The 27,887-nt window shown below is 44.3% G+C and overlaps 1 protein-coding gene across 1 annotated transcript; it reads left to right on the plus strand.

Moving 5' to 3' along the window:
* Positions 1-1,956: 1,956 nt before the first annotated feature.
* On the plus strand, positions 1,957-26,664 carry LOC124616412 (allergen Tha p 1-like). Its single transcript, XM_047144718.1, has 3 exons — positions 1,957-2,093; positions 2,179-2,291; positions 26,519-26,664. The coding sequence occupies exons 1-3, from the start codon at positions 1,957-1,959 to the stop codon at positions 26,662-26,664; spliced, it is 396 nt and encodes a 131-aa protein (XP_047000674.1).
* The last annotated feature ends 1,223 nt before the right edge of the window (positions 26,665-27,887 follow it).

A 27,887-nucleotide genomic window follows, 5' to 3' on the forward strand; every position in this document is an offset into this window, starting at 1 on the left:
GGGGAACATTTTTTCATTTCGGTTAATAATATGATAAGAAAATTACGCGCGACCTTCTCGAAGTGTTTCCTGAAATATTCCGCCACACGGGCACCTGAGATCGTGGCCTCATAAAAGCATTTTACTACATTTAACAATTATCTTCACCGAAATTACGTGCAATCGGGTTAAGTATTAACTACAATAGCTACTATCATAATATTTATGGCTATAGAGACACCCCACCCCCGGCATTCAGCCTATACTTGCGATATAAATTCCAAATAGAAACTGGAATTTCATTGGTATAAACATTTGGTTTCAAAAAAATGGTTGAAATGGCTCTGAGCACTATGGGATTTAACATCTGTGGTCATCAGTCCCCTAGACCTTAGAACTACTTAAACCTAACTAACCTAAGGACATCATACACATCCATGCCCGGGGCAGGATTCGAACCTGCGACCGTAGCAGTCGCGCGGTTCCGGACTGAGCGCCTAGAACCGCTAGACCACCGCGGCCGGCATTTGGTTTCAGCCAGCAATTTAATCATACCAGTTATCCGATAACATTTCCACAAAATTTACTTAATAAGGGACTGGTATTTCATAGTGTAACACACTCCATTTCCGTCAGCGTATTTGGTGAAAGACTTCTGTATAGCGCTTGTTAATTGGCTGTATGAATTTTCAGACAGCTGATTTTGGGAGCCGAGGAGTGTAATACAGCGCAATTGAGTACAAGCCTGCTTGTACGCAGCCTTCATATTGTCCTCGTTCGGGCATTATTCCGGTTTATTTGCAGTATTCGTAACGTCAAAACTGAAAATAAAAGAAGTTACCGCGTAGGAACTCGACCCCAGGACCCTCGTGTTGCCGCTCTGTAGTATTTCCGCTGCTTGATCTGTCTGTAATCTACTCCAACATAAATGGCTCATGACTCGTCCTACCCGCTCCAAAAATACTATTTTTCCTAAACGGTTTGCCAACTGAAGCTCCCGCTTCTGCGACAGCCAAAGTTGGGCAAAATCGGTGATGGCGAGTAGGCACGATCCCTTTGTCAGTTGTGATTTGCAGCCATCCGGGGTGGCCGATCGGTTCTAGGCGCTACAGTCTGGAACCGCGCGACCGCTACGGTCGCAGGTTCAAATCCTGCCTCGGGCATGGATGTGTGTGGTGTGCTTAGGTTAGTTAGGTTTAAGTAGTTCTAAGTTCTAGGGGACTGATGACCTCAGAAGTTAAGTCCCATAGTGCTCAGAGCCATTTGAACCATTTTTTCCGGCCGGAGTGGCCAAGCGTTTCTAGGCGCTGCAGTCTGGAACCACGCGACCGCTACGGTCGCAGGTTCGAATCCTGCCTCGGGCATGGATGTGTGTGATGCCCTTAGGTTAGTTAGGTTTAAGTAGTTCTAAGTTCTAGGGGACTGATGACCACAGCAGTTAAGTCCCATAGTGCTCAGAGCCATTTGAACCATTTTTGAACCTTTTTTTTGTGATTTGCAGACATTGCAGTCAGTGGAAATGAAATGCTTTACAGCTGAAAAACGCATTGTCATCGTTAAAACAATAAACAGGGAAAGTTCTTTAGTGAAACTTCGCAAATTGCGTACATTTTCAGTTGCCAAAGCGTATCGGCTACAATGACATCTCCGTGGAAAAGTTTCAAGAAAATAATTCAGATGGCAATGCCGGCTTGTCTGCTGAAAATGTTATTCCAGTAACTGAGAGAGTAGCCAAAAGATAAACCTCGACTTGTCGTTGATCAGAAGAAATGAAAATTTCGAGGAGCACCATGCAGCGAATTTCAACGAAGGACTTTCATTTACGCACTTACATGGTTCATCTGACGTAACAACTACTGTCAAACGACGATTTGCAATAGCTCGGGCCGCAGTAGAAAGTACTTATCGGTAGAAGCGCCGTATTTTCCATCAGCGCGTCGCCCCGTGCCTTGGGGTGGAAAGTGCATTAGCACCAGGATGCGGCCGGGGAAAGCGTACCTGACGGGGTGTGAAAGCGCCCCTTCTAGAGATACCCCGGCCGGCGGCCGAGTCAGTCCACACGATGCCGCTGCCCGGGTCGCTGCTGGTGGTACTGGTGCTGTGCGCGTCGCTGGGTCCGCGAGCCGCCTCCGGCCGCCCCCAGGCACCCGCGCCGCCCCCGCAGCCGGTGTCGCCGCACGTGCTGGCCGCCGCCAGCAGGGGCAGCACCCACCACCTGGCCAGGGTGCTCTCCGACGACGGCTTCGTGCGCCGCCAGATCGAGTGCGTTCTGGGCGACGCCCCCTGCGACGCCATCGGGCGCAATCTCAAGCGTGAGTGCGCCTGCTCTGCCGCACAGGCTCGTACACCAATCTCAAGCGTACATGCCTTGGGCCACTTGCGAAATACGGCACAATGATAAGCATTACTTTTATAGGCTGGGCGGACCTCTCACTTTTTTTCTTTTTTTTTTTTTTTTGCGTCACCGGATTCTGACTTGTTTGACACACCCGCCACGAATTTCTCTCCCATGCTAACATACACTGAAGAGCCAAAGAAACTAGTTCACCTGCTTGTTGCAAGTTGAAATAAGTGGTTCATGTAATGTTCAAATGGTTCAAATGGCTCTGAGCACTATGGGACTTAACTACTGTGGTCATCAGTCCGCTAGAACTTAGAACCACTTAAACCTAACTAACCTAAGGACATCACACACATCCATGCCCGAGGCAGGATTCGAACCTGCGACCGTAGCGGTCACGCGGTTCCAGACTGTAGCGCCTATAACCGCACGGCCACTCCGGCCGGCTCATATATGTTAAACAGCTGATTCCTCAAACTGGGGGGCTATCAGGTACGGGGTCCCACAGGGTTCGGTCTTAGGTCCTTTACTGTTCTTGATATACATTAATGACTTACCATTCCACATTGATGAAGATGCAAAGTTAGTTCTTTTTGCTGATGATACAAGTATAGTAATAATAACATCCAAAAACCGAGAACTAAGTGATGTAATTGTAAATGATGTTTTTCACAAAATTATTAAGTGGTTCTCAGCAAACGGACTCTCTTTAAATTTTGATAAAACACAGTATATACAGTTCCGTACAGTAAATGGCACAACTCCAGTAATAAATATAGACTTTGAACAGAAGTCTGTAGCTAAGGTAGAATTTTCAAAATTTTTAGGTGTGTCCATTGATGAGAGGTTAAACTGGAAGCAACACATTGATGGTCCGCTGAAATGTCTGAGTTCAGCTACGTTTGCTATTAGGGTTATTGCAAATTTTAGTGATAAGAATCTCAGTAAATTAGCTTACTATGCCTACTTTCATTCACTGCTTTCGTATGGCATCATATTCTGGGGTAATTCATCGTTGATTAGAAAAGTATTTATTGCTCAAAAACGTGTAATCAGAATAATTGCTGGTGCCCACCCACGGTCATCCTGCAGATATCTATTTAAGGATCTAGGGATCCTCACAGTAACCTCACAGTATATACACTCCTGGAAATGGAAAAAAGAACACATTGACACCGATGTGTCAGACCCACCATACTTGCTCCGGACACTGCGAGAGGGCTGTACAAGCAATGATCACACGCACGGCACGTCGGACACACCAGGAACCGCGGTGTTGGCCGTCGAATGGCGCTAGCTGCGCAGCATTTGTGCACCGCCGCCGTCAGTGTCAGCCAGTTTGCCGTGGCATACGGAGCTCCATCGCAGTCTTTAACACTGGTAGCATGCCGCGACAGCGTGGACGTGAACCGTATGTGCAGTTGACGGACTTTGAGCGAGGGCGTATAGTGGGCATGCGGGAGGCCGGCTGGACGTACAGCCGAATTGCTCAACACGTGGTGCGTGAGGTCTCCACAGTACATCGATGTTGTCGCCAGTGGTCGGCGGAAGGTGCACGTGCCCGTCGACCTGGGACCGGACCGCAGCGACGCACGGATGCACGCCAAGACCGTAGAATCCTACGCAGTGCCGTAGGGGACCGCACCGCCACTTCCCAGCAAATTAGGGACACTGTTGCTCCTGGGGTATCGGCGAGGACCATTCGCAACCGTCTCCATGAAGCTGGGCTACGGTCCCGCACACCGTTAGGCCGTCTTCCGCTCACGCCCCAACATCGTGCAGCCCGCCTCCAGTGGTGTCGCGACAGGCGTGAATGGAGGGACGAATGGAGACGTGTCGTCTTCAGCGGTGAGAGTCGCTTCTGCCTTGGTGCCAATGATGGTCGTATGCGTGTTTGGCGCCGTGCAGGTGAGCGCCACAATCAGGACTGCATACGACCGAGGCACACAGGGCCAACACCCGGCATCATGGTGTGGGGAGCGATCTCCTACACTGGCCGTACACCACTGGTGATCGTCGAGGGGACACTGAATAGTGCATGGTACATCCAAACCGTCATCGAACCCATCGTTCTACCATTCCTAGACCGGCAAGGGAACTTGCTGTTCCAACAGGACAATGCACGTCCGCATGTATCCCGTGCCACCCAACGTGCTCTAGAAGGTGTAAGTCAACTACCCTGGCCAGCAAGATCTCCGAATCTGTCCCCCATTGAGCATGTTTGGGACTGGATGAAGCGTCGTCTCACGCGGTCTGCACGTCCAGCACGAACGCTGGTCCAACTGAGGCGCCAGGTGCAAATGGCATGGCAAGCCGTTCCACAGGACTACATCCAGCATCTCTACGATCGTCTCCATGGGAGAATAGCAGCCTGCATTGCTGCGAAAGGTGGATATACACTGTACTAGTGCCGACATTGTGCATGCTCTGTTGCCTGTGTCTATGTGCCTGTGGTTCTGTCAGTGTGATCATGTGATGTATCTGACCCCAGGAATGTGTCAATAAAGTTTCCCCTTCCTGGGACAATGAATTCACGGTGTTCTTATTTCAATTTCCAGGAGTGTATATTCACTTACGAAATTTGTTGTTAATAATCCAACCCAGTTCAAAAGTCATAGCAGTGTGCATAGCTATAACACCCGGAGAAAGGATGATCTTCACTATGCAGGGTTAAATCTGACTTTGACACAGAAAGGGGTAAATTATGCTGCCACAAAAGTCTTTGGTCACCAACCAAACAGCACCAAAAGCCTGACAGACAGCCAACCAACATTTAAAAATAAATTAAAAGAATTTCTAGATGACAACTCCTTCTACTCATTGGCTGAATTTTTAGATATAAAGTAAGGGAGGGGAAAAAAACCAACTTAAACATTAGTGTCATGCAATATTTTGTGTAATGCAATATCTTGTACAGACATATTTTATTAACCTGACACGTTCCACACATTACGAAGTGTCGTATTCATGATCTATGGAACAAGTATTAATCTAATCTAATCTAATATCGTGTAGGGCCGCCGCGAGCACGCAGAAGTGCTGCAACACAAAGAGGCATGGATTCGACTAATGTCTGAAATAGTGCTGGAGGGAACTGACACCTGAATCCTACAGGGCTGTGCATAAATCATTAAGAGTACGAGGGGGTGGAGATCTCTTCTGAACAGCACGTTGCAAGGCATCCCAGATATGCTCAATAATGTTCACGTCTGGGGAGTTTGGTGACAAGCGGATGTGTTTAAACTCAGAAGAGTGGTCCTTGAGCCACTCTGTAGCAATTCTGGGCGCATTTTCCTGCTGAAATTGACCAAGTCCGTCGGAATGTACAACGGACGTGAATGGGTTGGGGTTGGGTGGGTTGAGTTGTTTGGGGGAGGAGACCAGACAGCGAGGTCATCGGTCTCATTGGATTAGGGAAGGACGGGGAAGGAAGTCGGCCGTGCCCTTTCGAAGGAACCATCCCGGCATTTGCCTAGAGGGATTTAGGGAAATCGACGGTCGGGGTGGCCGAGCAGTTCTGGGTGCTACAGACTGGAACCACGCGACCGCTACGGTCGCAGGTTCGTATCCTGCCTCGGGCATGGATGTGTGTCATGTACTTAGGTTAGTTAGGTTTAAGTAGTTCTAAGTTCTAGGGGACTGATGACCTTAGGAGTTAAGTCCCATAGTGCTCAGAGCCATTTGAACCATTTAGGGAAATCACGGAAAGAACGTGAATGGATGCAGGTGATCAGACAGGATGCTTACATACTTGTCACCTGTCAGAGTCGTATCTAGATGTATCAGGGGCCCCTAATCACTCCAACTGCACACGCCCCACACCATTGCCGGCCGGGGTGGCCGAGCGGTTCTGGGCGCTACAGACTGGAACCGCGCGACCGCTACGGTCGCAGGTTCGAATCCTGCCTCGGGCATGGATGTGTGTGATCTTCTTAGTTTAGTTAAGTTTAAGTAGTTCTAAGTTCTAGGGGACTGATGACCTCAGAAGTTAAGTCCCATAGTGCTCAGAGCCATTTGAACCACACCATTACAGAGCCTCCACCCGCTTCAACAGTCCATTACTGATATGCAAGGTCCATTGTTGTTTCCATACCGGTACACGACCATCCGCTCGATACAATTTGAAACGAGTCTTGTCTGACTACGCAACGTGTTTCCAGTCATCAACAGTCCAATGTCGGTGTCGATGGGCCCAGGCGAGGCGTAAAGCTTTGTGTCGTATAGTCATCAAGGGTACACAAGTGGACCTTCGGCTCCGAAAGCCCATATCGACGGTGACACCTGCTGATGGCCTAGCATTGAAATGTGTAGCAAATTGCGGAAGAGTTGCACTTCTGTCACGTTGAACGGTTCTCTTCAGTCGTCGTTGGTCCCGTTCTTGCAGGATCTTTTTCCGGCAGTAGCGATGTCGGATATCTGATGTTTTACCGGATTCCTGATAGTCACGTTACAGTCGTGAAATGGTCGCACGGGAAAATCCCCCTTCATCGCTACCTCGGAGATGCTGTCTCCTATCGCTCTTGTGTGGATTATAACACCACGTTCAAACTCACTTAATGTTGATAACCTGCCATTGTAGCAGCAGAAACCGATCTAACAACTGCGCAGACACTTGTTGTCTTATATAGGCATTGCCGACCGCAGCGCCGTATTCTACCCGTTCACATATCTCTGTATACGCATGCCTATACCAGTTTCTTTGCCGCTTCAGAGTATTTCTCAGATATAAGCCCATTGCACCCAACATCTTCGATGATTTGTAGCATATGTTCTAATCTGTCTTCTCCTACAATTTTTACCCTCTCTGTCTCCCTCAAGTACTATGAAAAGTATTCCTTGACGTCTAACACATATGCTACCATGCTCCCCGTGTTTTCCACATATTGTTCTCCTCACTGCTTCTGCGGAGAACCAATTCAGATGTTTTATATTATCAGTACGTCGAATTTTCAGTTTCTTCTGATCGTTTGACCTTGATTATAAAACACTTAGTTCAGAATGCTCTACAAACTCTCGTATACACTTCTGGTGTTACATTTTATTATAAACTGTAGCGGGTGTGGCCTTACCTAGGTCGTTCATCAGTGGCCAGAAGAGTTATTCCTTTATGTTCAGCTGAGCTTGGTGCAAAACGACTGACAGCACAAGCGGACGGAGAAAGCACTTTTTTGAAAATTTCTGAATTTTGGCAGCGCTGAAATTTCCGCGCAATGTAATGCGCTAAAACAGGCCTGGGAAAGGAAAAGGACCCAGTGCCCTGTGGTTCCCGAGGCGGATTTCCTGGGAAAATGTTTTTGAACACACAGTTCACGGTGTCAATCTAACCGGCTGTTTTGTCATGGTTCACAGCTAGCAAACTGATAAGTAGTCACCCTGTCCGTTAACCCTAGAACACTAAAGAGGGACAATGTTGAATTATTACTGAACCATCGTAAATTTTGCTACTCCATATTTTGCTCAAAGGACGTCATGATTTATAGTTTATGCACTAATTAACTACAATTATAAGGTTGCTAATGATATGTCACATAGAAAATAAATATAAGGTGTCCTGTTTTACACGCTGTGCTGACAATACCAGACTGGCGAGAACCGCGAATTGGTACCAACTGCAATCGTAAATTTTACAAGAGTTTAGTAATCTAGGGTTAAGATACTCTGCCAACAGTTTGTTTCAGCCTGCTTCCATCTGCTAAGAGCATAGCACATTACAGCCAAATCAGGGTACGTCTGCTGGCTCATTTACGAAGACTGCACAGTGCGAGTGCCTTTGCAGTCGACTATACTGCTAGTAATGTTCAGACTCGTGGAAGTTGATTAATTTTTCCTAGATGGGTTCGCAGGCATATAAAATTTTTAAGGACTTCTCAGTCGTTTTTGGTTGTTAAATGTATTTATTGTTGAAAACCACAACTGCCATATCTTCCCTGAGCCATTTTTAAGTAGAAAATTCAAAAAATTTCGATCGTCAGTTTTTTTTAAATTTTGACATGTGCTGAAGCACGAAATTTTCAGTGTTTTATTGTAGAAAATTTTCAGGAATCTCACAATTTTTACTGATTATGCGGTTATCTATAACGTAGTATTCCCTGAAAGAGTTTAAAGTTTTGCTTCACTGAACGCAAAAACTACAGTATCGGAGAGTCACACTTGGCTCAAGCCATTCCACACAAATACACTGTGTGATCAAAAGTATCCGGACACCTAACTTACAAGTTCGTGGCGCCCTCCATCGGTAATGCTGGAATTCAATATGGTGTAGGCCCAACGTTAACCTTGATGACAGCTTCCGTTCTCGCAGGCATACGTTCAATCAGGTACTGGAATGTTTCTTGGGGAATGGCTGCCCATTCTTCACGGTGTGCTGCACTGAGGAGAGGTATCGATTTCGGTCGGTGAAGCCTGGCACGAAGTCGGCGTTCCAAAACATCCTAAAGCTGTTCTATAGGATTCGGTCAGGACTCTGTGCAGGCTAGTCCATTACAGGGATGTTATTGTCATGTAATCACTCCGCCACAGGCCGTGGATTATAAACAGGTGCTCGATCGTGTTGAAAGAGGCAATCGCCATCCCCGAATTGTTCTTCAACAGTGAGAAGCAAGAAGGTGCTTAAAACATCAATGTAGGCCTGTGCTGTGATGGTGCCACGCAAAACAACAAGAAGTGCAAGCCCCCTCCATGAAAACCACGACCACACCATAATACCACCGCTGGCAGATGACGATCACCGGGCATTCGCCATATCTTACTATGGGATCGCCACATTGTGTACCGTGATTCGTCACAACGTTTTCCCACTGTTCAGTCGCCCAATATTTACGCTCCTTACACCAAGCGAGACGTCGTTTGGCATTTACCGCGCGATGTGTGGCTTATCAATAGCCGCTCGATCATGAAATCCAAGTTTTGTCATCTGCCGCCTAACCGCCATAGTACATGCAGTGGATCCTGATGCAGTTTGGGATTCCTGTGTGGTGGTCTGGATAGATGTCTGCCTATTACACATTACTACCTTCTTCACCTGTCGGCGGTCTCTGTCAGTCAACAGACGAGGTCGGCCAGAACGCTTTTGTATTGTACGTGTCCCTTCACGTTTGCACTTCACTATCACATCGGAAACAGTGGACCTAGGGATGTTTAGGAGTGTGGAAATCTCACCTACAGACGTATGACACAAGTGACACCCAATCACCTGACCACGTTCGAAGTCGTTGAGTCCCGCGGAACGCCCCATTCTGCTCTCTCACGATGTCTAATGACTACTGAGGTCACTGATATGGAGTACTTGGCAGTAGGTGGCAGCACAATGTACCTAATATGAAAAAGTATTTTTTGGGGTGTCCGGATACTTTTGATCACATAGTGTACCTGGGGTGAAATGCAGTGATGACATAGGCTCAGTCGTAGATGAGGCTGCTTTAGATTCATTCCTAGGATGCCGGGAGCATTCAAAGATTATACGAATGAAATTGCGAAAGCACGCGTGTCACTCAGATTTCTAGTCATAATATATGACGTAAACGGGGGATATTGAACGTATACAAAGAAAGGCAGCAAGAATGGCCGGAGGTTTGCTGGACCCACGTTAGAGTGTTACAGCAAATGCTGAGGTGCGTGAACTACCTGGCACTTGGTATCAGACGCCAACTATTCCGCAAAAACCTACTTGCAATGTTTCGAGAAACAGTATTAAATGGGGAATCTAGGAATATGAGACAACTTCCTATGATCACTAATCTGAGGATCACGAATATACGTGAATTCTGTACACAGGTCCTACCTGGCCTATCGGTACCGACCGACCACAGTGTCATCCTTCCCAATGGCGGAGCCGGCTGGGATGGCCGAGCGGTTCTCGGCGCTACAGTCTGGAACCGCGCGACCGTTACTGTCGCTGGTTCGAATCCTGCCTCGGGCATGGACGTGTGTGATGTCCTTAGGTTATTTAGGTTTAAGTAGTTCTAAGTTCTAGGGGACTGATGACCTCAGAAATTAAGTCCCATAGCGCTCAGAGTCATTTGAACCATTTGAACCCAATGGCGTCATTGGATGTGGTATGGGGAGAGGGGGCGGCGATGTGAGGTCACCACAACGCTCTCCTGTCCGTTGTGTTCTCGTGTCCAGGAGTCGCTACTTCTCGTTCAGGTAGCTCCTCAGTTTGCACCACGAGGCTGTGTGCACCCCGTTCCAGTCTTCCCACAAACGAAAATTCGCCAACAGCGCTGGGAATCGAACCCGCGCCCTTCACATTGAAGTCAGCTAAGGGGGCGGAGCCCATAGAGATAGGATTAGACAAATTACAGCGCGCACGTAGGCATTCAAACAATCGTTATCTCTGCACTCCATACGCCAATCGAAAGGAAAGAAACAACTTGTTGACTTCGATCTCCATTTTCTCGCAAGGATTTTTGACGAGGGCTGGCCCTGGAGCATCCTGTGAACAGGCGAAGCTCATTTTTCTCTGATGGGTGAGGCGAAAGCACAGAATTTACGATTGTGGGGATCTTCACCTCCAGTCACTGTGCATGAATTTCCTCTGTATGGTGAACGTGTCACCGGATGGTGTGGCTCCATGACTACGTTCGTTATTGGCGCATTCTTTTTTGAACAGATTGGCGCCTAAGGGCCAAAGACGTGCTGTGTGACTGGCCAGCGTTACTGCGAGATGCTTTGCCAACATGTCATTCCCTCCCTACAGGAGAGAGACGAATTGAACTCAAAAGTTTTCATGTAAGATGGGCCCCACCGCACATCAATCTTGAAGTTCATCTGCTTCTTCGAAACGCATTTGGAAACGATTGAATTATCAGTCGATCGTTTCCAAATGCTTGGCCGACACGATCACCTGATCTCACTCCCTGTGATTTCTGATTGTGGGGCTACCTGAAGGACAAGGTTTACCAAGAGATCATTCGCACGTATGCTGATCTGCAGCCCAGCATATCAAGAGAGGTAGTCAGCATACATACGGTCATGCTTCCTTCTGCTGTGTACAATGTGAACCTGCGCTTTCAGACTCTTCTGGACACTGATGGGCGCCATATTGAGCCCCTTTTGTAGCTGTAATGGTACCGGTATGTAATGGTATGATGTACCGTAGCAGCACATTAAAAGTGTTGTAAGTAGGCTGTTTAGGTTTTTATATTGGTAACGCCACGTAGCGCTCGGTATGAAAATCACTGGCTGTGCTGTGCGCAGTCTGTGGCTGGTTTGCATTTTTGTTGGCTATTGTAGTGTTGGGCAGTTGGCTGTTCACAGCGCGTAGCGTTGCGCAGTTGGAGGTGAGCCGCCAGCAGTGGTGGATGTGGGGAGAGAGATGGCGGAATTTTGAGAGCGGACGATCTGGACGTGTGTCCATCAGAAAGAGTAAATTTGTAATATTGGATATAATGGACATATATAATATTATGACTTTTGAACACTATTAAGGTAAGTACATTGCTTGTTCTCTATTAAAATCTTTCATTTGCTAACTATGCCTGTCAGTAGTTAGTGCCTTCAGTAGTTTGAATCTTTTATTTAGCTGGCAGTAGTGGCGCTCGTTGTATTGCAGTAGCTTGAGTAACGAAGATTTTCGTGAGGTAAGTGATGTGTGAAAGGTATAGGTTTATGTTAGTCAGGGCCATTCTTTTGTAGGGATTATTGAAAGTCAGATTCCGTTGCGCTAAAAATATTGTGTCAGTTTAAGCACAGTCATGTATAATTTTTCTAAGGGGACGTTTCAGTTGAATTGATTTTGCGTTATTTCCCTTCCCCATGTCCTTGACATTATTTCTACCAAGTTTGGTACTCGCTCGGTAATTAGTTTCCATTTTACAACGCGTTAAATAGGTAAAATTTAATTATAGCCACACGGTATTTTACTCAAAAATTAAATTGCTCTGTCTTATTAGGATACCCTTTAGCATACTGTATACACATAACAAGTAAAATTTCGTTATTTTCTATTCTTCTTGGCTTTGCAGTACTTACGTCCAACAATGTGCAAGATACATCTCGCGTAATGATCACTGTGCTAAAATGAGAGAAATCGACCCACATGGTGGGGTTCCGGCACCCTTTCTCCTCGCGTACCACCCGAAAATGGAGTATCAAAAGCGGGGTGAGAGGAGTGAATGAACCTGGTGCATATGTTCAAAAATGTTCAAATGTGTGTGAAATCTTATGTGATTTAATTATTAAGGTCATCAGGCCCTAAGCTTACACACTACTTTACCTCAATTATCCTAAGGACAAACACATACAACGATGCCCGAGGGAGGACTCGAACCTCCGCCGGGACCAGCCGCACAGTGCAGTATGTATCCTCCCCGATAACCAGCACGATGGCTTGACGGGTAAAGACGTACACTATCTGATCAAAAGTATCCTAACACCTTTTAATGGACAGTAATGCAGGATGTTCCCATCCTTCCCTTTTATGACGGCTTGAACTCTGTTGGCGACAGTTTCAGTGATGTGTCTCAATGTCGGTGCAGGAAAGGCCGCCCAGTCTTCCCCAAGATCGGAGACCAGAGAAAGTGTTGATGCGGATGCTGGGGTCTGGAGTGAAATCGACGTTCTAATTTATACTAAAGTTGCTACAATGGATTCAAGTCGGGACTCTGAGCAGGCCTGTCCATTTCACGAATGTTATTCACAAATCACTACCTCACAAATGCTAGTAAATGACTTGGTACATTGTCTTGCTGATAAAGAACTGTTCCTCAGCTACAAGCAGTGCGCATCGCTATAACAATGTGTCCATATCCTTCCGTATGAAGCGTTTTCTCAACTGCAATAGTGGAGCCACACACTAACCACAAAAACACCCCAGTTCCATAATACCAATTCCTCTGTACTCCACCACTGGATGTAGCCATAATGGCAGATAACGCTCTCCAGGCATTCGACAAATCCAAACGCTTTCGTCGGATTGCCACAAGGTAGAGCATGATACGTCATTCCAAATCATTCGTTTCCAGTCCTCCAAAGTCCTGTGGTGCCGCTCTTTACACCATCTCAAGCGTCACATAGCACTGACTGCAGAAATGTATTGCTTATCAGGAGGTACTCGACCATTGTACACTTTTTTTAACTTACTTCGCCTTGCTGATAACACATTGAAACTCACGAGTGATTGCTTGTGGTGATTTCATGTGATTCTTTACAACCATACTCGTCGGTCCCTGTTCGTCAGTACTTGAGGTCCATCTGCTCTTGGTTTAGCTGTGATTGTTCCTTCGCGTCTCCACTTCACTTTCACACCACCAACAGTCAATTGGTCAACTTTAGAAGGCTTGAAATGACCCTCATGGATATGTCCCTCAGGTGACAAAAACGGGTGACTATAATCCGTTCATCATAAGAATAAACCTGATGTAAACAAACACAAACGCGATGATTGGTCAGAAGACGTAGCACACGTACACTGGTGTTGTTACGCTCTTGGAAGTAGGTCCTACTAATGTATTAGATATCTTATTACTAAATTACATTAAATGAAACTTTAAGATATTCAAATGTACACTACTGGCCATTAAAATTGCTACACCAAGAAGAAATGCAGATGATAAACGGGTATTCATTGGACAAATATATTATACTAGAACTGACATGTGATTACATTTTCACGCAATTTGGGTGCATAGATCCTGAGAAATCAGTACCCAGAACAACCACCTCTGGCCGTAATAACGGCCTTAATACACCTGGGCATTGAGTCAAACAGAACTATGATGGCGTGTACAGGTACAGCTGCCCATGCAGCTTCAACACGATACCACAGTTCATCAAGAGTAGTGACTGGCGTATTGTGACGAGCCAGTTGCTCGTCCACCATTGACCAGACGTTTTCAATTGGTGAGAGATCTGGAGAATGTGCTGGCCAGGGCAGCAGCCGAACATTTTCTGTATCCAGAAATGCCCGTACAGGACCTGCAACATGCAGTCGTGCATTATCCTGCTGAAATGTAGGGTTTCGCAGGGATCGAATGAAGGGTAGAACCACGGGTCGTAACACATCTGAAATGTAACGTCCACTGTTCATAGTGCCGTCAATGCGAACAACAGGTGACCGAGACGTGTAACCAATGGCACCCCATACCATCGCGCCGGGTGATACGCCAGTATGGCGATGAATATACGCGCTTCCAATGTGCGTTCACAGCGATGTCGCCAAACACGGATGCGACCATCATGATGCTGTAAACAGAACCTGGATTCGTCCGAAAAAATGACGTTTTGCCATTCGTGCACCCAGGTTCGTCGTTGAGTACACCATCGCAGGCGCTCCTGTCTGTGATGTAGCGTCAAGGGTAACCGCAGCCATGGTCTCCGAGCTGATAGTCCATGCTGCTGCAAACGTCATCGAACTGTTCGTGCAGATGGTTGTTGTCTTGCAAACGTCGCCATCTGTTGACTCAGGGTTCGAGACGTGGCTGCACGATCCGTTACAGCCATGCGGATAAGATGCCTATCATCTCGACTGCTGGGGATACGAGGCCGTTGGGATCCAGCATCGCGTTCCATATTACCCTCCTGAACCCACCGATTCCAAATTCTGCTAACAGTCATTGGATCTCGACCAACGCGAGCAGCAGTGTCGCGATACGATAAACCGCAATCGCGATATCCTACAATCCGTCCTTTATCAAAGTCTGAAACGTGATGGTATGCATTTCTCCTCCTTACACGAGGCATCACAACAACGTTTCACCAGGCAACGCCGGTTAACTGCTGTTTGTGTATGAGAAATCGGTTGGAAACTTTCCTCATGTCAGCACGTTGAAGGTGTCGCCACCGGCGCCAACCTTGTGTGAATGCTCTAAAAAGCTAATCATTTGCACATCACAGGATCTTCTTCCTTCGTGGTGTAGCAATTTTGATGGACAGTAGTGTATTAACAGCCATCAAAGTTTTTCTTAATACGCTTTAGCTACGCAGTTTTTATTTCAAAAATCGTGTACAGTCACAGCCTCTGCAGGGTTGTGCTCTGATTGTCGCGCTGTTAATGCGCAGTTTGGAAATGGCTGAGGCTGCTTTCTGTTCCGTAATGAAACGCGCTTGGAACACAATTAAAAATGCCGAGAAATAGGCTGTTCTTAATGTTTTTCATAAATTTACGAAGATATTCGGCTTTGAAGTTTTCACAACGATGTATATAATGCAGTTGATAAAGAAACACCCATAAGGGGCTCCGGAAAGGCTCAAAATCCTGAAAAGTTCAATTTTTACTTTTTTGCGTTTTCTGAATCTGCAGACTATTACCTTTTAATAGATATATAATTTATTCAATTCCGAAAACTACAACTATTTTTAAATTTTTTTTTAAATGTGTTCTACATGGGCGTGACCCACTGTGGCGCTGTTAAACTGCTGTCAAATGGTGTTATTATTAACGTCCGTGTTCATCAGGTACATTTCAGTGATGTGAGATAAAGCATGTGTTGTGGCTAACCTGTGATGGTTCAATATATATCGCTGGTGTGATTGTCGATTGTTTCATATTTATTTACTCTGTCGTTATCTCGAAAATATTCGTAATTAATTCTGTTTCTTGAGTCTCTGTTTTGTTGAAGTATAATAATGAGTAGAAGTAAAGTTATTAGAAATCCTCTGAAGGCTTTTAAGAAAAGGAGAAATGTTGGAAAGCCAAAGGTATGTGTTATTACTGTAAACAATAAAGACGATAACCAAGTGAGTGAACCTAACCTCTCAAGTACACCTGCCCATAGCAGTCAAAGTGGGAAAGAAAATACTTCACAGAAGAAGCTTGGTTCAATGAGTGAAAACTATGAATGTTTTATGGGCGAATCGGATGTGAATGAAATATTTGATATGTCGGTTCTCAAAGGAATTTTTTCAAACTGTGTAAGATGTATTCATTGTAGTGAAGTTGGTCTGGAACTCTCCGTAATAAAGCACGTAGGACTTGCTAGTGAAATACAACTGAAATGTGATAAGTGTTCATACATGACCACCTTTTGGAACAGTGTTGCAGTAACTGCAACTGAAGAAAATGGTAGCAAAATCTAGTAACACAACAACGAGCGATGCTTGCTTTAGACAAGGAACGCCTTCAGGCTGCAGACAGGGCTGTAAAGAGTCTAGAAATACAAGCAAGAGTAAACAGGAGGAGGAACAAGAGGGAGCTGGAGGAGGAGTTTGCAGAGAATGAAGATAATCCATCCTATGGACCTGGAATGCACTAAAAAGTTAATCCAATCTTTGTCGCTCGATTCCCAAAACTTTTATTTTCTCATACTAATTACATGTTTTCTAAGGATCTTCCAAACATATTTGTTTCAAACTTTCAGTAAATGTTACGCAGTACCTTCTGCATAATTTAACACAGCCTTTTTCCAAAAAACTGTATATTTTTGAATACATAAATAAAAAATTGCAAAAAAAATGTTGTGAATTTTCATTACAATTGAAAAAAAAAATCATCTTTAATAACTGAACTAAAATTTTGTAAAATCCCTGTGTTAAGTTGTAGCCCATATTCCAATAAATAATCTGTAAAAAGTTCAACTTCCTACCTCAAATACTTTGTGAGGAAAGATGTAATTTATAAGCGTTATTTTAACATTGCAAGTATAGGGCGTTCCGGAGCCTCTTAACGTGTAGCGCAGTCGGTAGCGTGACGGGTCGTGAACCAAATGCGGTTTTCATTTGTTGGTTCAAATCACCCCAGTATCATTTCTCGTTCAATTTGAAATACCTAACTAACTCACGCCGTCTTTCGGCCACGAGAGGCCATTCGGTACCATACGGCCGCCTTGTCATCCTCAGCTGAGGATGCGGATAGGAGGGGCGTGTGGTCAGCACACCGCTCTCCCGGCCTTTACGGAGCCGCTACTATTCGGTCGAGTAGTTCCTCAGTTGGCATTACGAGGCTAAGTGCACCCCGAAAAATGGCAACTATGGGTGGCGGCCCGGATGGTCACCCATCCAAGTGCCGGCCACGCCCGACAGCGCTTAACTTCGGTGATCTGACGGGAAACCGTGTATCCACTGCGACAAGGCCGTTGCCCCTTGAAATACGTACATCTCGTAATTATACAACTTATCATCATTTTTTATGAATAATGGTTCAAATGGTTCTAAGCACTATGGGACTTTACATCCGAGGGCATCAGTCCCCTAGACTTAGAACTTCTTAAACCTAACTAACCTAAGGATATCACACAGATCCATTCCCGAGGCAGCATTCGAACCTGAGACCATAGCAGCAGCGCAGTTACGGACTGAAGCGCCTAGAACCGCTCGGTTTTATGAATAAAGCACATCTTCTTGTTTCTAATTACATACTGGACGCGAAATTCCTGTTTCCATTTCAAATACAAAATATTAATTATTGATGTTGCACACAGCTTATGCATAAGTTTCCCTGTGTTTAAGTCAGGAATTTTCATTATTCTTGTTTTTAATTACAATAGTACGTTAGCTAATAACGATATGGTGTTGAGTATTTCGTCTAGTCGTCTAAGGAGCGTATTGTGGGTGATTTGCAGTGTATTATTTCATTCTGCTTAAAAATTAAATCACATTCGAATCTGTATTGCTCGTCTCTTTTTACGTGTGAACTGCAGCTGGCCACGTCACTGCAGGCTAGCTGTACCAGCTGACCGGCCAGTGCTGTCCAAATTAAATGCGCCGGTAAAGCTGTTGTCCCGTATTATCGCTAAGTCGATGTGCGCGTAACGCACAACACAAAACGTTCCCTTATTATCGTACCTGATAGCACTCGAGACAGCTTGGCTGCAGTCCCACGTGAAACCGAAATCCAATGAGGTTCCAGCAAGCGCGGAAGAACACATTGTGCAATGATTACATCAGGTTTATTCTTATGCTGAACGGATTATAGTCCACGTTTGATGTCACTGACCCCTTCTGAACGACCCGGTCTGCTGTTCGAATCTGTACCGACAATGTTCCCCACCTCCTTTCATACTGGCGAGTCAGATACTCGTGACATCTAGTGCATAATTCCACATTACGTAGCGGTATCCAGATACTTTTGATCATGTGGTGTGTAACGTTCCTGTTATTGCTGAATAAGTGATCACCGCAGGGTAGGCTATGTATAACATTGTGGGGCGAGGACTGCAAATTTGTGTACTGTATTAGTAAACAAACTTGTAAGCGTTCGCGATAGAGTTAGCTGTATTTAAATTTTACCAGGTTCAGAATTGCGATGGGTGAACTGATCCATTATTCAAATATAAATACAATGGCAATCATTAAACTTATTAATTGATGAGGAAGGGATATATAGTATCTATAGAAAGCAAACGATTAATTCATATTACTTCTGCTCACTTAATATTTCTTGTATAGCCTTACTTGACAGATTGGGCCGAGCGGTTCTAGGCGGTACAGTCTGGAACCGCGCAACCGCTACGGTCGCAGGTTCGAATCCTGCCTCAGGCATGGATGTGTGTGTGTTGTCCTTAGGTTAGTTAGGTTTAAGTAGTTCTAAGTTCTAGGGGACTGATGACCTCAGAAGTTAAGTCCCATAGTGCTCAGAGCCATTTGAACAATTTAGAACGGTTTAGATAGCATTGACATACGAAGAAAACAAAATCAAGTCATAATATCAATACGTGGACACGAAAATTGAAGTACTGATTTTTAATATTAATTGTGCAAGGACACCAATGAGCCGCACGGGATTAGCCGAGCGGTCTCAGGCGCTGCAGTCATGAACTGTGCGGCTGGTCCCGGCGGAGGTTCGAGTCCTCTCTCGGGCATGGGTGTGTGTGTTTGTCCTTAGGATAATTTAGGTTAAGTAGTGTGTAAGCTTAGGGATTGATGACCTTAGCAGTTAAGTCTCATAAGATTTCACACACATTTGACACCAATGATCCTTATATAATCCGAAACGTATTTTGCCACGGATGTGCACAAAGAAAAAATAATGTGTGTATGTGACCATTAAGAGCGGTCACAGGACAAGATGCCTTCACATTCATAACACTAATGTTACATTCCCTATCACGCTTAAAAGCTCCAAATCTGTAGATCGAAAATTGAAGAGCTATACAAGGGCGATGTACTTGAGGACATTATTCTGGAAATGGAAGAGAATGTAGGTGAAGAGTTTGACAGAGCACTGAAAGACCTGAGTCAATCCAAGGCCCCGGGAGTAGACAACATTCCATTAGAACTACTGACGGCCTTGGGAGAGCCAGTCCTGACAAAACTCTACCATCTGGTGAGCAAGATGTATGAGATAGGTGAAATACCCTCAGACTTCAAGAAGAATATAATAATTCCAATCCCAAAGAAAGCAGGTGTTGACAGATGTGAAAATTACCGAACAATCAGTTTAATAGCCCACAGCTGCAAAATACTAACGTGAATTCTTTACAGACGAATGGAAAAACTATTAGAAGCCAACCTTGGGGAAGATCAGTTTGGATTCCGTAGAAATATTGGAACACGTGAGGCAATACTGACCTTACGACTTGTCTTAGAAGAAAGATAAGGAAAGGTAAACCTTCGTTTCTAGCATTTGTAGACTTAGAGAAAGCTTTTGACAATGTTGACTGGAATACACTCTTTCAAATTCTAAAGGTGGCAGGAGTAAAATACAGGGAGCGAAAGGCTATTTACAATTTGTACAGAAACCAGATGGCAGTTATAAGAGTCGAGGGGCATGAAACGGAAGCACTGGTTGGGAAGGGAGTGAGACAGGGTTGTAGCCTCTCCCCAATGTTATTCAATCTGTATATTGAGCAAGCAGTAAAGGAAACAAAAGAAAACTTCGGAGTTGGTATTAAAATCCATGGAGAAGAAATAAAAACTTTGAGGTTTGCCGATGACATTGTAATTCTGTCAGAGAGAGCAAAGGACTTGGAAGAGCAGTTGAATGGAATGGACAGTGTCTTGAAAGGAGGATGTAAGATGATCATCAACAAAAACAAAACGAGGATAATGGAATGTAGTCGAATTAAATCGGGTGATGCTGAGGGAATTAGAGTAGGAAGTAGTAAAGGAGTTTTGCTATTTGGGGAGCAAAATAACTGATGATGGTCGAAGTAGAGAGGATATAAAATGTAGACTGGCAATGGCAAGGAAAGCGTTTCCGAAGAAGAGAAATTTGTTAACATCGAGTATAGATTTAAGTGTCAGGAAGTCGTTTCTGAAAGTATTTGTATGGAGTGTAGCCATGTATGGAAGTGAAACATGGACGATAAGTAGTTTGGACAAGAAGAGAATAGAAGTTTTACAAATGTGGAGCTACAGAAGAATGCTGAAGATTAGATGGGTAGATCACATAACTAATGAGGAGATATTGAATACAATTGGGGAGAAGAGGAGTTTGTGGCACAACTTGACAAGAAGAAGGGACCGGTTGGTAGGACATGTTCTGAGGCATCAAGGGATCACAAATTTAACATTGAAGGGCAGTGTGGAGGGTAAAAATCATAGAGGGAGACCAAGAGATGAATACACTAAGCAGATTCAGAAGGACGTAGGTTGCACTAAGTACTGGGAGATGAAGAAGCTTGCACAGGATAGAGTAGCATGGAGAGCTGCATTAAACCAGTCTCAGGACTGAAGACCACAACAACAACAACAACAACCAACCTCTGCCCTGGGCACCGATCAGATTATGTGGTAGAAACTATACACGAAAGCGACAACATTTCGTGAAATCTCATTATAGGGACTTTCATATTTGTATGGTTCATTTGCAGTAAAACATGCATACCGGGCAGTTACAATGCGACAACTGTTACGTCATAACATATTGTAGTAACGGGGTTTGTAAATAAGGTTGTACATTGGCGTCATTATTTCGCTTGTTTTTCTGTAAGAGCAACTGTGTGCTCATTTCCTGCCGTTACCAGAAGTTACTAATTTTTCAGTCCTTCATTTTGAGTAAAAGCTACGACTTCTGACTTATGCAGAAACTGCATATTTATTCAGGACATGCCTAAACGTAGCATGCCAACGGGCCAGAGTGGAAGATGCAGAGTTAGACAGATACAATTTTTGCGTAGAGAAAGCAGTAGTACTGTGGACATTCATAATGATAATGCATCTGTTTTATTTAACGATAATAATATTAATACGTGAGCATCGAAAATTGAAGTACCGATTGTTAAAATTAATTATTCCCGGAGCCAATGAAACTTAAATAATTCGAAAGGAACTTTGCTGTAGATGTGCTCAACAGAAAAAAATCACATGTGTACATAAACGTTAGGAGAGGTAAATGGAAGTAGACACAGTTGAGAAGTTTTCGTTTGTCTCTGACTTCGCTGCCAACTTCTACCACACGTAACGATCGGGTGCTACTGTAGAAATGACACACGAAAGTAACGTTTCGTGAAGTTACATTTTAGGGACGTTCATGTTTAAATGTTGCAGATAGTTCATTTGCAGTAACACATGCATACTGGACAGCTACAATACCGAACTGATACATCGTTGATGTTGTCAACAGTGGAAAACTAAACGTCGTAACGAAGCCGTCGGCGACAACAAATGTTGTTTATGTTTTTTCACTTTCTTTGGTCTAAGAGTAAACGGAACTACCTCTGTGTTCGTTTGCCGCCATCACCACAAAATTTAGTGTGTTCCTAATTTTCAGTATCTTCATTTTGAGTAACTACAACGTCCCTTATTATAGGGAAACTATATTTATTTTAGGCTATGCCTGCAAGAAGAACATTAACGGGTTGGACTGAAAGACGAAGAGCTAGAGAGACACAATTCCTATGTAGAGAAAGTAATAGGAGTAATGCATATGTTGATAACGATACTACTACGACATTCTGAAAGATACATTTAAATGTGCACTGAGCATAATTCCAAATAAATTTGAGAACTGTAATTGCGGTTTGATGAATGTACAGTGCGCATTTTGTAATGCAAATCATTTCGCGTCTGAGGTGACTTTACGCGATAGAGCGGCATTCATATTGTGTTGCCATAAGGGAAAAGTTAATTTGCCGCCATTAGCACAAAATTTATTTTTCAACGCAGTGTATCAAGAACTCACTTCAGATGATCGAACAATTAAAGAGAAACCAAAGAATTATTTCAAGAACACACGTGGCTACAACGTAGAATTTACGACGTATCAGTTCTGCTACTGAAACTGCAGACACTTTAAGATCCAATTCCATTTGCTATCACAAATCAGGTCCACTGACGCAACTCGTCGAATTTCGACCACAGGCGATGATAGTGGTTTTTCATCTGCTTAGGGGATCTCTAATACCACACATAAAACTCTCGTCTGCGTGGACCGTACGGAAACCTGGTGAGACAAGAGAGATGGAAGTGCATACTCTCCATCACCTGGGCTCAAGGCTTATGGAATTTGGTAGAACCACAGACAATCGCATGGATCATCATATATGGCTACGAGAAGTTTAATCAAGCATCAAAAGTGTACCGAAGCCACCCATTCGGTATTTGTATGAGCAGTTCTTGAAAAATAAGCAGCAGGATATGAGTAATTAATTTATAATCCATTCGTGAACTGAAAATCAGGAATCTAATTAGGTTACCGAAATTAATCTGGTGAAAAACTCACATCTTAGAATGAACAATGCCTAATAGAACTTAACACACAACCTGCAGTACTGCACTTACCATCAAAAAGTCGGTGCTGATTTCCTCCAACGACAGTAGTCGCGATGCCGCTAACGTCCAGCTTCCTGCGTCTGCCTCCTCCAGAGTCCATCGGCCAAGAACCTTGTATTTCGGAATCTAAAACCAGAATAAATACGCTACGTCTTTTCTAAGCCCCACTTATACTCTGAATAAGAAAACGCTTAAGCCAGTTTGCTGGCTAATCACGTACAAGCAACTATTGATCCGCCAGTCAGGTGCGAATCTGTTTTCATTTCATACCATCTCTACATTAAATTTTGGAGTTCAGCCAACGGGGCAGAGAGAAACTGATTTTTTCTCATCCCCTCCTAACGAGCCTCAGAGGAAATTTTCCACGAAAGATTTATACAGAAATAGACAGAAAAGGAACAAGAGAGACAGTGCGTGTTTGTGCAAACCATTTTGGTGCCAATTTGTCATGGATTTTGGATCCTTTTAAAAAATGTCTTTACGTTGTAACTACAAAGAGTGCTTCTCTTTCCACTGTCTATCCCAAGACATGTCCGAGCATCTACTGGGAAGATATAGTCATTCAGCCCAGCCTCTTCTGGTGCCACCAGTTCAGCCCATCTAACTTTACATCTAACGTCTCCGTCGCCGTTTAGTTCAACACCTGGAAGTCGCCTAACATCACCGGAGGAACATGTAACTATCTCCTATTGTTAGGGAGTGGCTATCTCTCCCCCGACAGCACTGGCCACCGTCGAAGCGACGTCCCCTCTTATACAAAACTCACTTCACAAGGACTCGCCCAGCCGTGTCCTTACACAGGCGTGAAGCCAAAATCAAGCTTTAAGTTAAGACTTCGCTCTCAGTGGGGTGCCGCAAGGTTCGGTCTTGAGTCCTCTGCTGTTCTTAATATATATTAATGACTTGCCATTCTATATTCACGAAGATGCAAAGCTGGTACTTTTTGCCGATGATACAAGTATAGCTATCACACCCGACAGACAAGAATTAACTGGTGAAATTGTAAACGATGTTTTTCAGAAAATCATTAAGTGGTTCTCTGCAAATGGGCTCTCATTAAACTTTGACAAAACACAGTATATACAGTTCCATACAGTAAATGGAATGACCCCATTAATAAATATAGGCTTCGATCAGAAATCGGTAGGTAAGAGTCTATGCATTGACGAGGGGTTGAACTGGAAAGAGCACACTGAGGATCTGCTGAAACGTTTGAGTTCAGCTACTTATGCTATTAGGGTCATTGCATATTTTGGCGATATACATCTGAGTAAATTAGCTTACCACGCCTATTTTCATTCTCTGTTTTCGTACGGCATCATATTCTGGGTAACTCATCATTGAGTAAAAGAGTGTTCATTGCACAAAAGCATGTAATCAGAATAATTGGTGGAGCTCATCCAAGATCATCCTGCACACACTTATTTAAAGAGCTAGAAATCTTCACTGTAGCCTCACAATATATATATTCAGTTATGAGATTTGTTATTAACAATCCGAACGCATTCAAAAGTAATAGCAGTGTACATGGCTACAACACTAGGAGAAAGGGTGATCTTCACTACTCTGGGTTAAATCTAACTTTGGCTCAGAAGGGGGTAAATTATGCTGCCACAAAAGTCTTTGGTCACTTACCTAATAGCATCAAAAGTCTGGCAGGTAGCCATATAGCATTTAAAAGGAAATTAAAAGAATTTCTTAATGGCAACCCCTCCTACTCATTAGATGAATTTTTGGATATAGTAAGTGGGTAATTTCCCAACCCCTACAAAAAAATTACAATAAATAAAAATATAAAAAAATTAAAAATATTGTCATGTAATATTTTGTGTAGTGTAATATCTTGTATAGACACCTTTTACGAGGGTCGGTCAAAAAGTAATGCCTCCCATTTTTTTTCTACTTAAAGAAATTAAGTTAAGTGAAAAATTTGAATTTGGCGCCATTCCTCAAACCTTCTTTTGCAATCCACTGCAGTAGTAACTTTCTGTGTCAACAGGTGGCAGCACAGCAGAAGTTTGTAAGATGGCCGACATCGATGTTCGTTTGAGACAGCGTTGTGTGATTGAATTCTTGAATGCAGAAGGTGAAACGCCCATACGCATTCATGAAAGACTGAAGAAGGTGTATGGTGTTGTGACAGTGGATGTCAGCACTGTTAGACGATGGGTTCGTCGTTGTAAGGAAGCTGAAGGGCAAACACCGTTGACTGACGAAAAGCGGAGCGGCAGGCCGGTGAGTGCAGTGACTCCACACAACATTCAGCAAGTTGATGACATCATTCGTGGTGACCGTCGGGTGACTGCAGATGAAGTGTGTCGCATTATTTCTCTTAGTAAAGGCAGTGTGATCACGATTATTAAACAATTGGGGTACTCAAAAGTTTGTGCACGGTGGGTTCCAAGAATGTTAACCGATCAGAATAAAGAGGCAAGGAAAACAATAGCCTCCCAACACTTGCAGCGCTTCCGTTTGGAGGGAGATGAGTTTCTGAAAAAAATTGTGACCGGGGACGAAACATGGGTGCATTTTTTTGAACCCGAATCAAAGAGGCAGTCAATGGAGTGGCGTCACACAAGCTTGCCGAGGAAGAAAAAATTCAAAACTGTGCGATCGGCAGGGAAAGTTATGGCAACAGTTTTCTGGGGTACAGAGGGTGTGATTCTGGTTGATTTTTTGGAGCAGGGATGCACAATAAATTCTGTTCAATACGTCACAACCCTCAACAAACTTAAAGCACGTCTTCAGCGAGTTCGCCCAACAAAATCAATGGCAGATGTTCTTCTTTTGCATGACAATGCAAGACCACACACCAGTCGTCACACCTCTGACAAGATTGTCAAAATTGGATGGGAAGTTTTGCCTCATCCCCCATACAGCCCTGACCTGGCACCATCAGACTTCCATCTGTTCGGGCCACTAAAAGAAGCTCATCGTGGGATTCATTTTGAAGATGAGGAGGCCGTCAAAACATCCGTGCGTCAATGGCTTAGGAAGCAGAGCTGTGATTTTTACCGTGCTGGGATACATGCCCTTGTTCAAAGATGGACCAAAACTGTAGAGATGGGCGGAGATTACATTGAAAAATGACAAAATGATCCTCAATGTTGTGGTTTTCAACCTATGTAATTGCATTTAAATTTCCTGACAATTAAACGTAGAAAAAAAAATAGGAGGCATTACTTTTTGACTGACCCTCGTATAATCCTGACACGTTCCACATCATTACGAAATGTCGTATTCATGATCTATGGAACAAATACTAATCTAATCTCTTATACCAGCAATTAAAACTGCTCATACTCTGCTAAGACTAGGAAATCAGAGGACTGGCTGGGGGAAAATCTCATACGTGTTCTCCCACAACTGCTCCTGATAATTTTCGTTGCCTTACCCACTCCCTTCTTATTAAAGGGGGCGGAAATTAAACAGCATAAGCGGAGATTGCTCTCAGTGTAACAACCCAGTTAACCATTAGCTGTACCATTGAAAGTGTTTTTGTACGCTGAAGATCTGTTAATTGTGATCCTCTTAATGTCGTTTGCTATTGTGATGGGGTTGGTGCTAGCACAGTGTGTCCGCTTGTTACATGTTGGCACGGTGTTGCAGGGGTGATTCCCGAGGTGGTGCTGAACGAGTGCCGGCGGTGCTCGCCGCAGCAGGCGGCCAGCGCGATGCACCTCATGGACTTCCTGGACAGCCGGCACCCCGGCGTCTGGCAGGCCGTCCGGGAAAAGTACTCCAGTGGACGCTGACCGTCGCAGATCTACCTATCTAACATATTCTTTTTCTAATAAAACTATATCTAAAAAGTAAACAGTTTTTGTTCGGAATGTGTTCCCACAGCCATACTCCTAACAACAGCAAAACTTCTCCAACGGACCCTCAAGCCCGCTGATCAGTAGCTGTGTTATGCTCTGCCAACGGCGTCATTTGGATCGACAGATATTGTCAGTTCGCTGAAACATTTCATTAGTGCTGTTCGTCAGTTGGAGCCAAAGTGTTAAAATCAACCCATACCTCGAGCAAAATAGTAAAGTGACTGACAGTGTAGCATCAGAGGGGTCATGGACATGTGCAGAAATTTTACCAAGGGTGGCGAGATTTGAAACTTGAGAGTTTTATACAGCTGATTCGGTGAGTTCGAAAACCTGTAGCCGGCCACTGTGGCCGAGCGGTTCTACGCGCTTCAGTCCGGAATCACGCGGCTGCTACGGTCGCAGGTTCGAATCCTGCCTCGGGCATGGATGTGTGTGATGTCCTTAAGTTAGGTTTACGTAGTTCTAAGTCTAGGGGACTGACGACCTCAGATTTTAAGTCTCATAGTGCTTAGAGCAATTTGAACCATTGGAAGATATGCCCCAAGAACTAAGTTTAACGAGAAGTACCCAAAACTTACTCTACCTCAAAAGATTGATATCTATATACTTAATATTTTTTTATTTCCAATATTTTTAATAAATGTCATGTCTAGTCCGAAAAAAAACAAACACCAAGTATATAACTAAGGTGAGGACAGTCGATGGTCACTTCAGTGTGGATCCACATCACGCTCGAACTCTTATGGGAATCGGCAAAATGCCGCAAGTAATGAGGATAATGGGGCACTACGTCAGTAATGTCTGGATGAGCTGAGAATTTCCGTGTAACGGGAGGCGCACTAGAGTACTCCCTGCAGGTATGATGATAATTGTGTCTGGATGGCCCAGGGGTTTGTCGGCACGGTAGCTCAACGTGTTCGGTCAGAGAGCTAATTGCCCTCTGTAATGAAAAAACTGAGTAACTGGATCAATGAATAACTTGAATGGGTGTCATGGGACGTTCACCTTGAACAAATGCAACGACGAATAACGAACAAAATGAGATTTTTTAAAAAAAAGGTATTCAGCATATCTGCCTACGAAGCAACAGACTGAAGTTCAAATCTCATTCAGTACAAATTTTCAATTTTCCCCATTCATTTAAATCAATACTCACT

The sequence above is a fragment of the Schistocerca americana genome, chromosome 5, assembly GCF_021461395.2.
Source record: "Schistocerca americana isolate TAMUIC-IGC-003095 chromosome 5, iqSchAmer2.1, whole genome shotgun sequence".
NCBI lineage: Eukaryota > Metazoa > Arthropoda > Insecta > Orthoptera > Acrididae > Schistocerca > Schistocerca americana.

Excerpts from the sequence above, each read along its gene's own strand:
- LOC124616412 (XM_047144718.1), top strand. The coding sequence starts at position 1,957 with ATGCGGCCGGGGAAAGCGTACCTGACGGGGTGTGAAAGCGCCCCTTCT. Across the intron at positions 2,094-2,178 it reads GGTGCTGTGCGCGTCGCTGG|GGGCAGCACCCACCACCTGG; the intron begins GTCCGCGAGCCG and ends CGCCGCCAGCAG. Across the intron at positions 2,292-26,518 it reads CATCGGGCGCAATCTCAAGC|GGGTGATTCCCGAGGTGGTG; the intron begins GTGAGTGCGCCT and ends ACGGTGTTGCAG.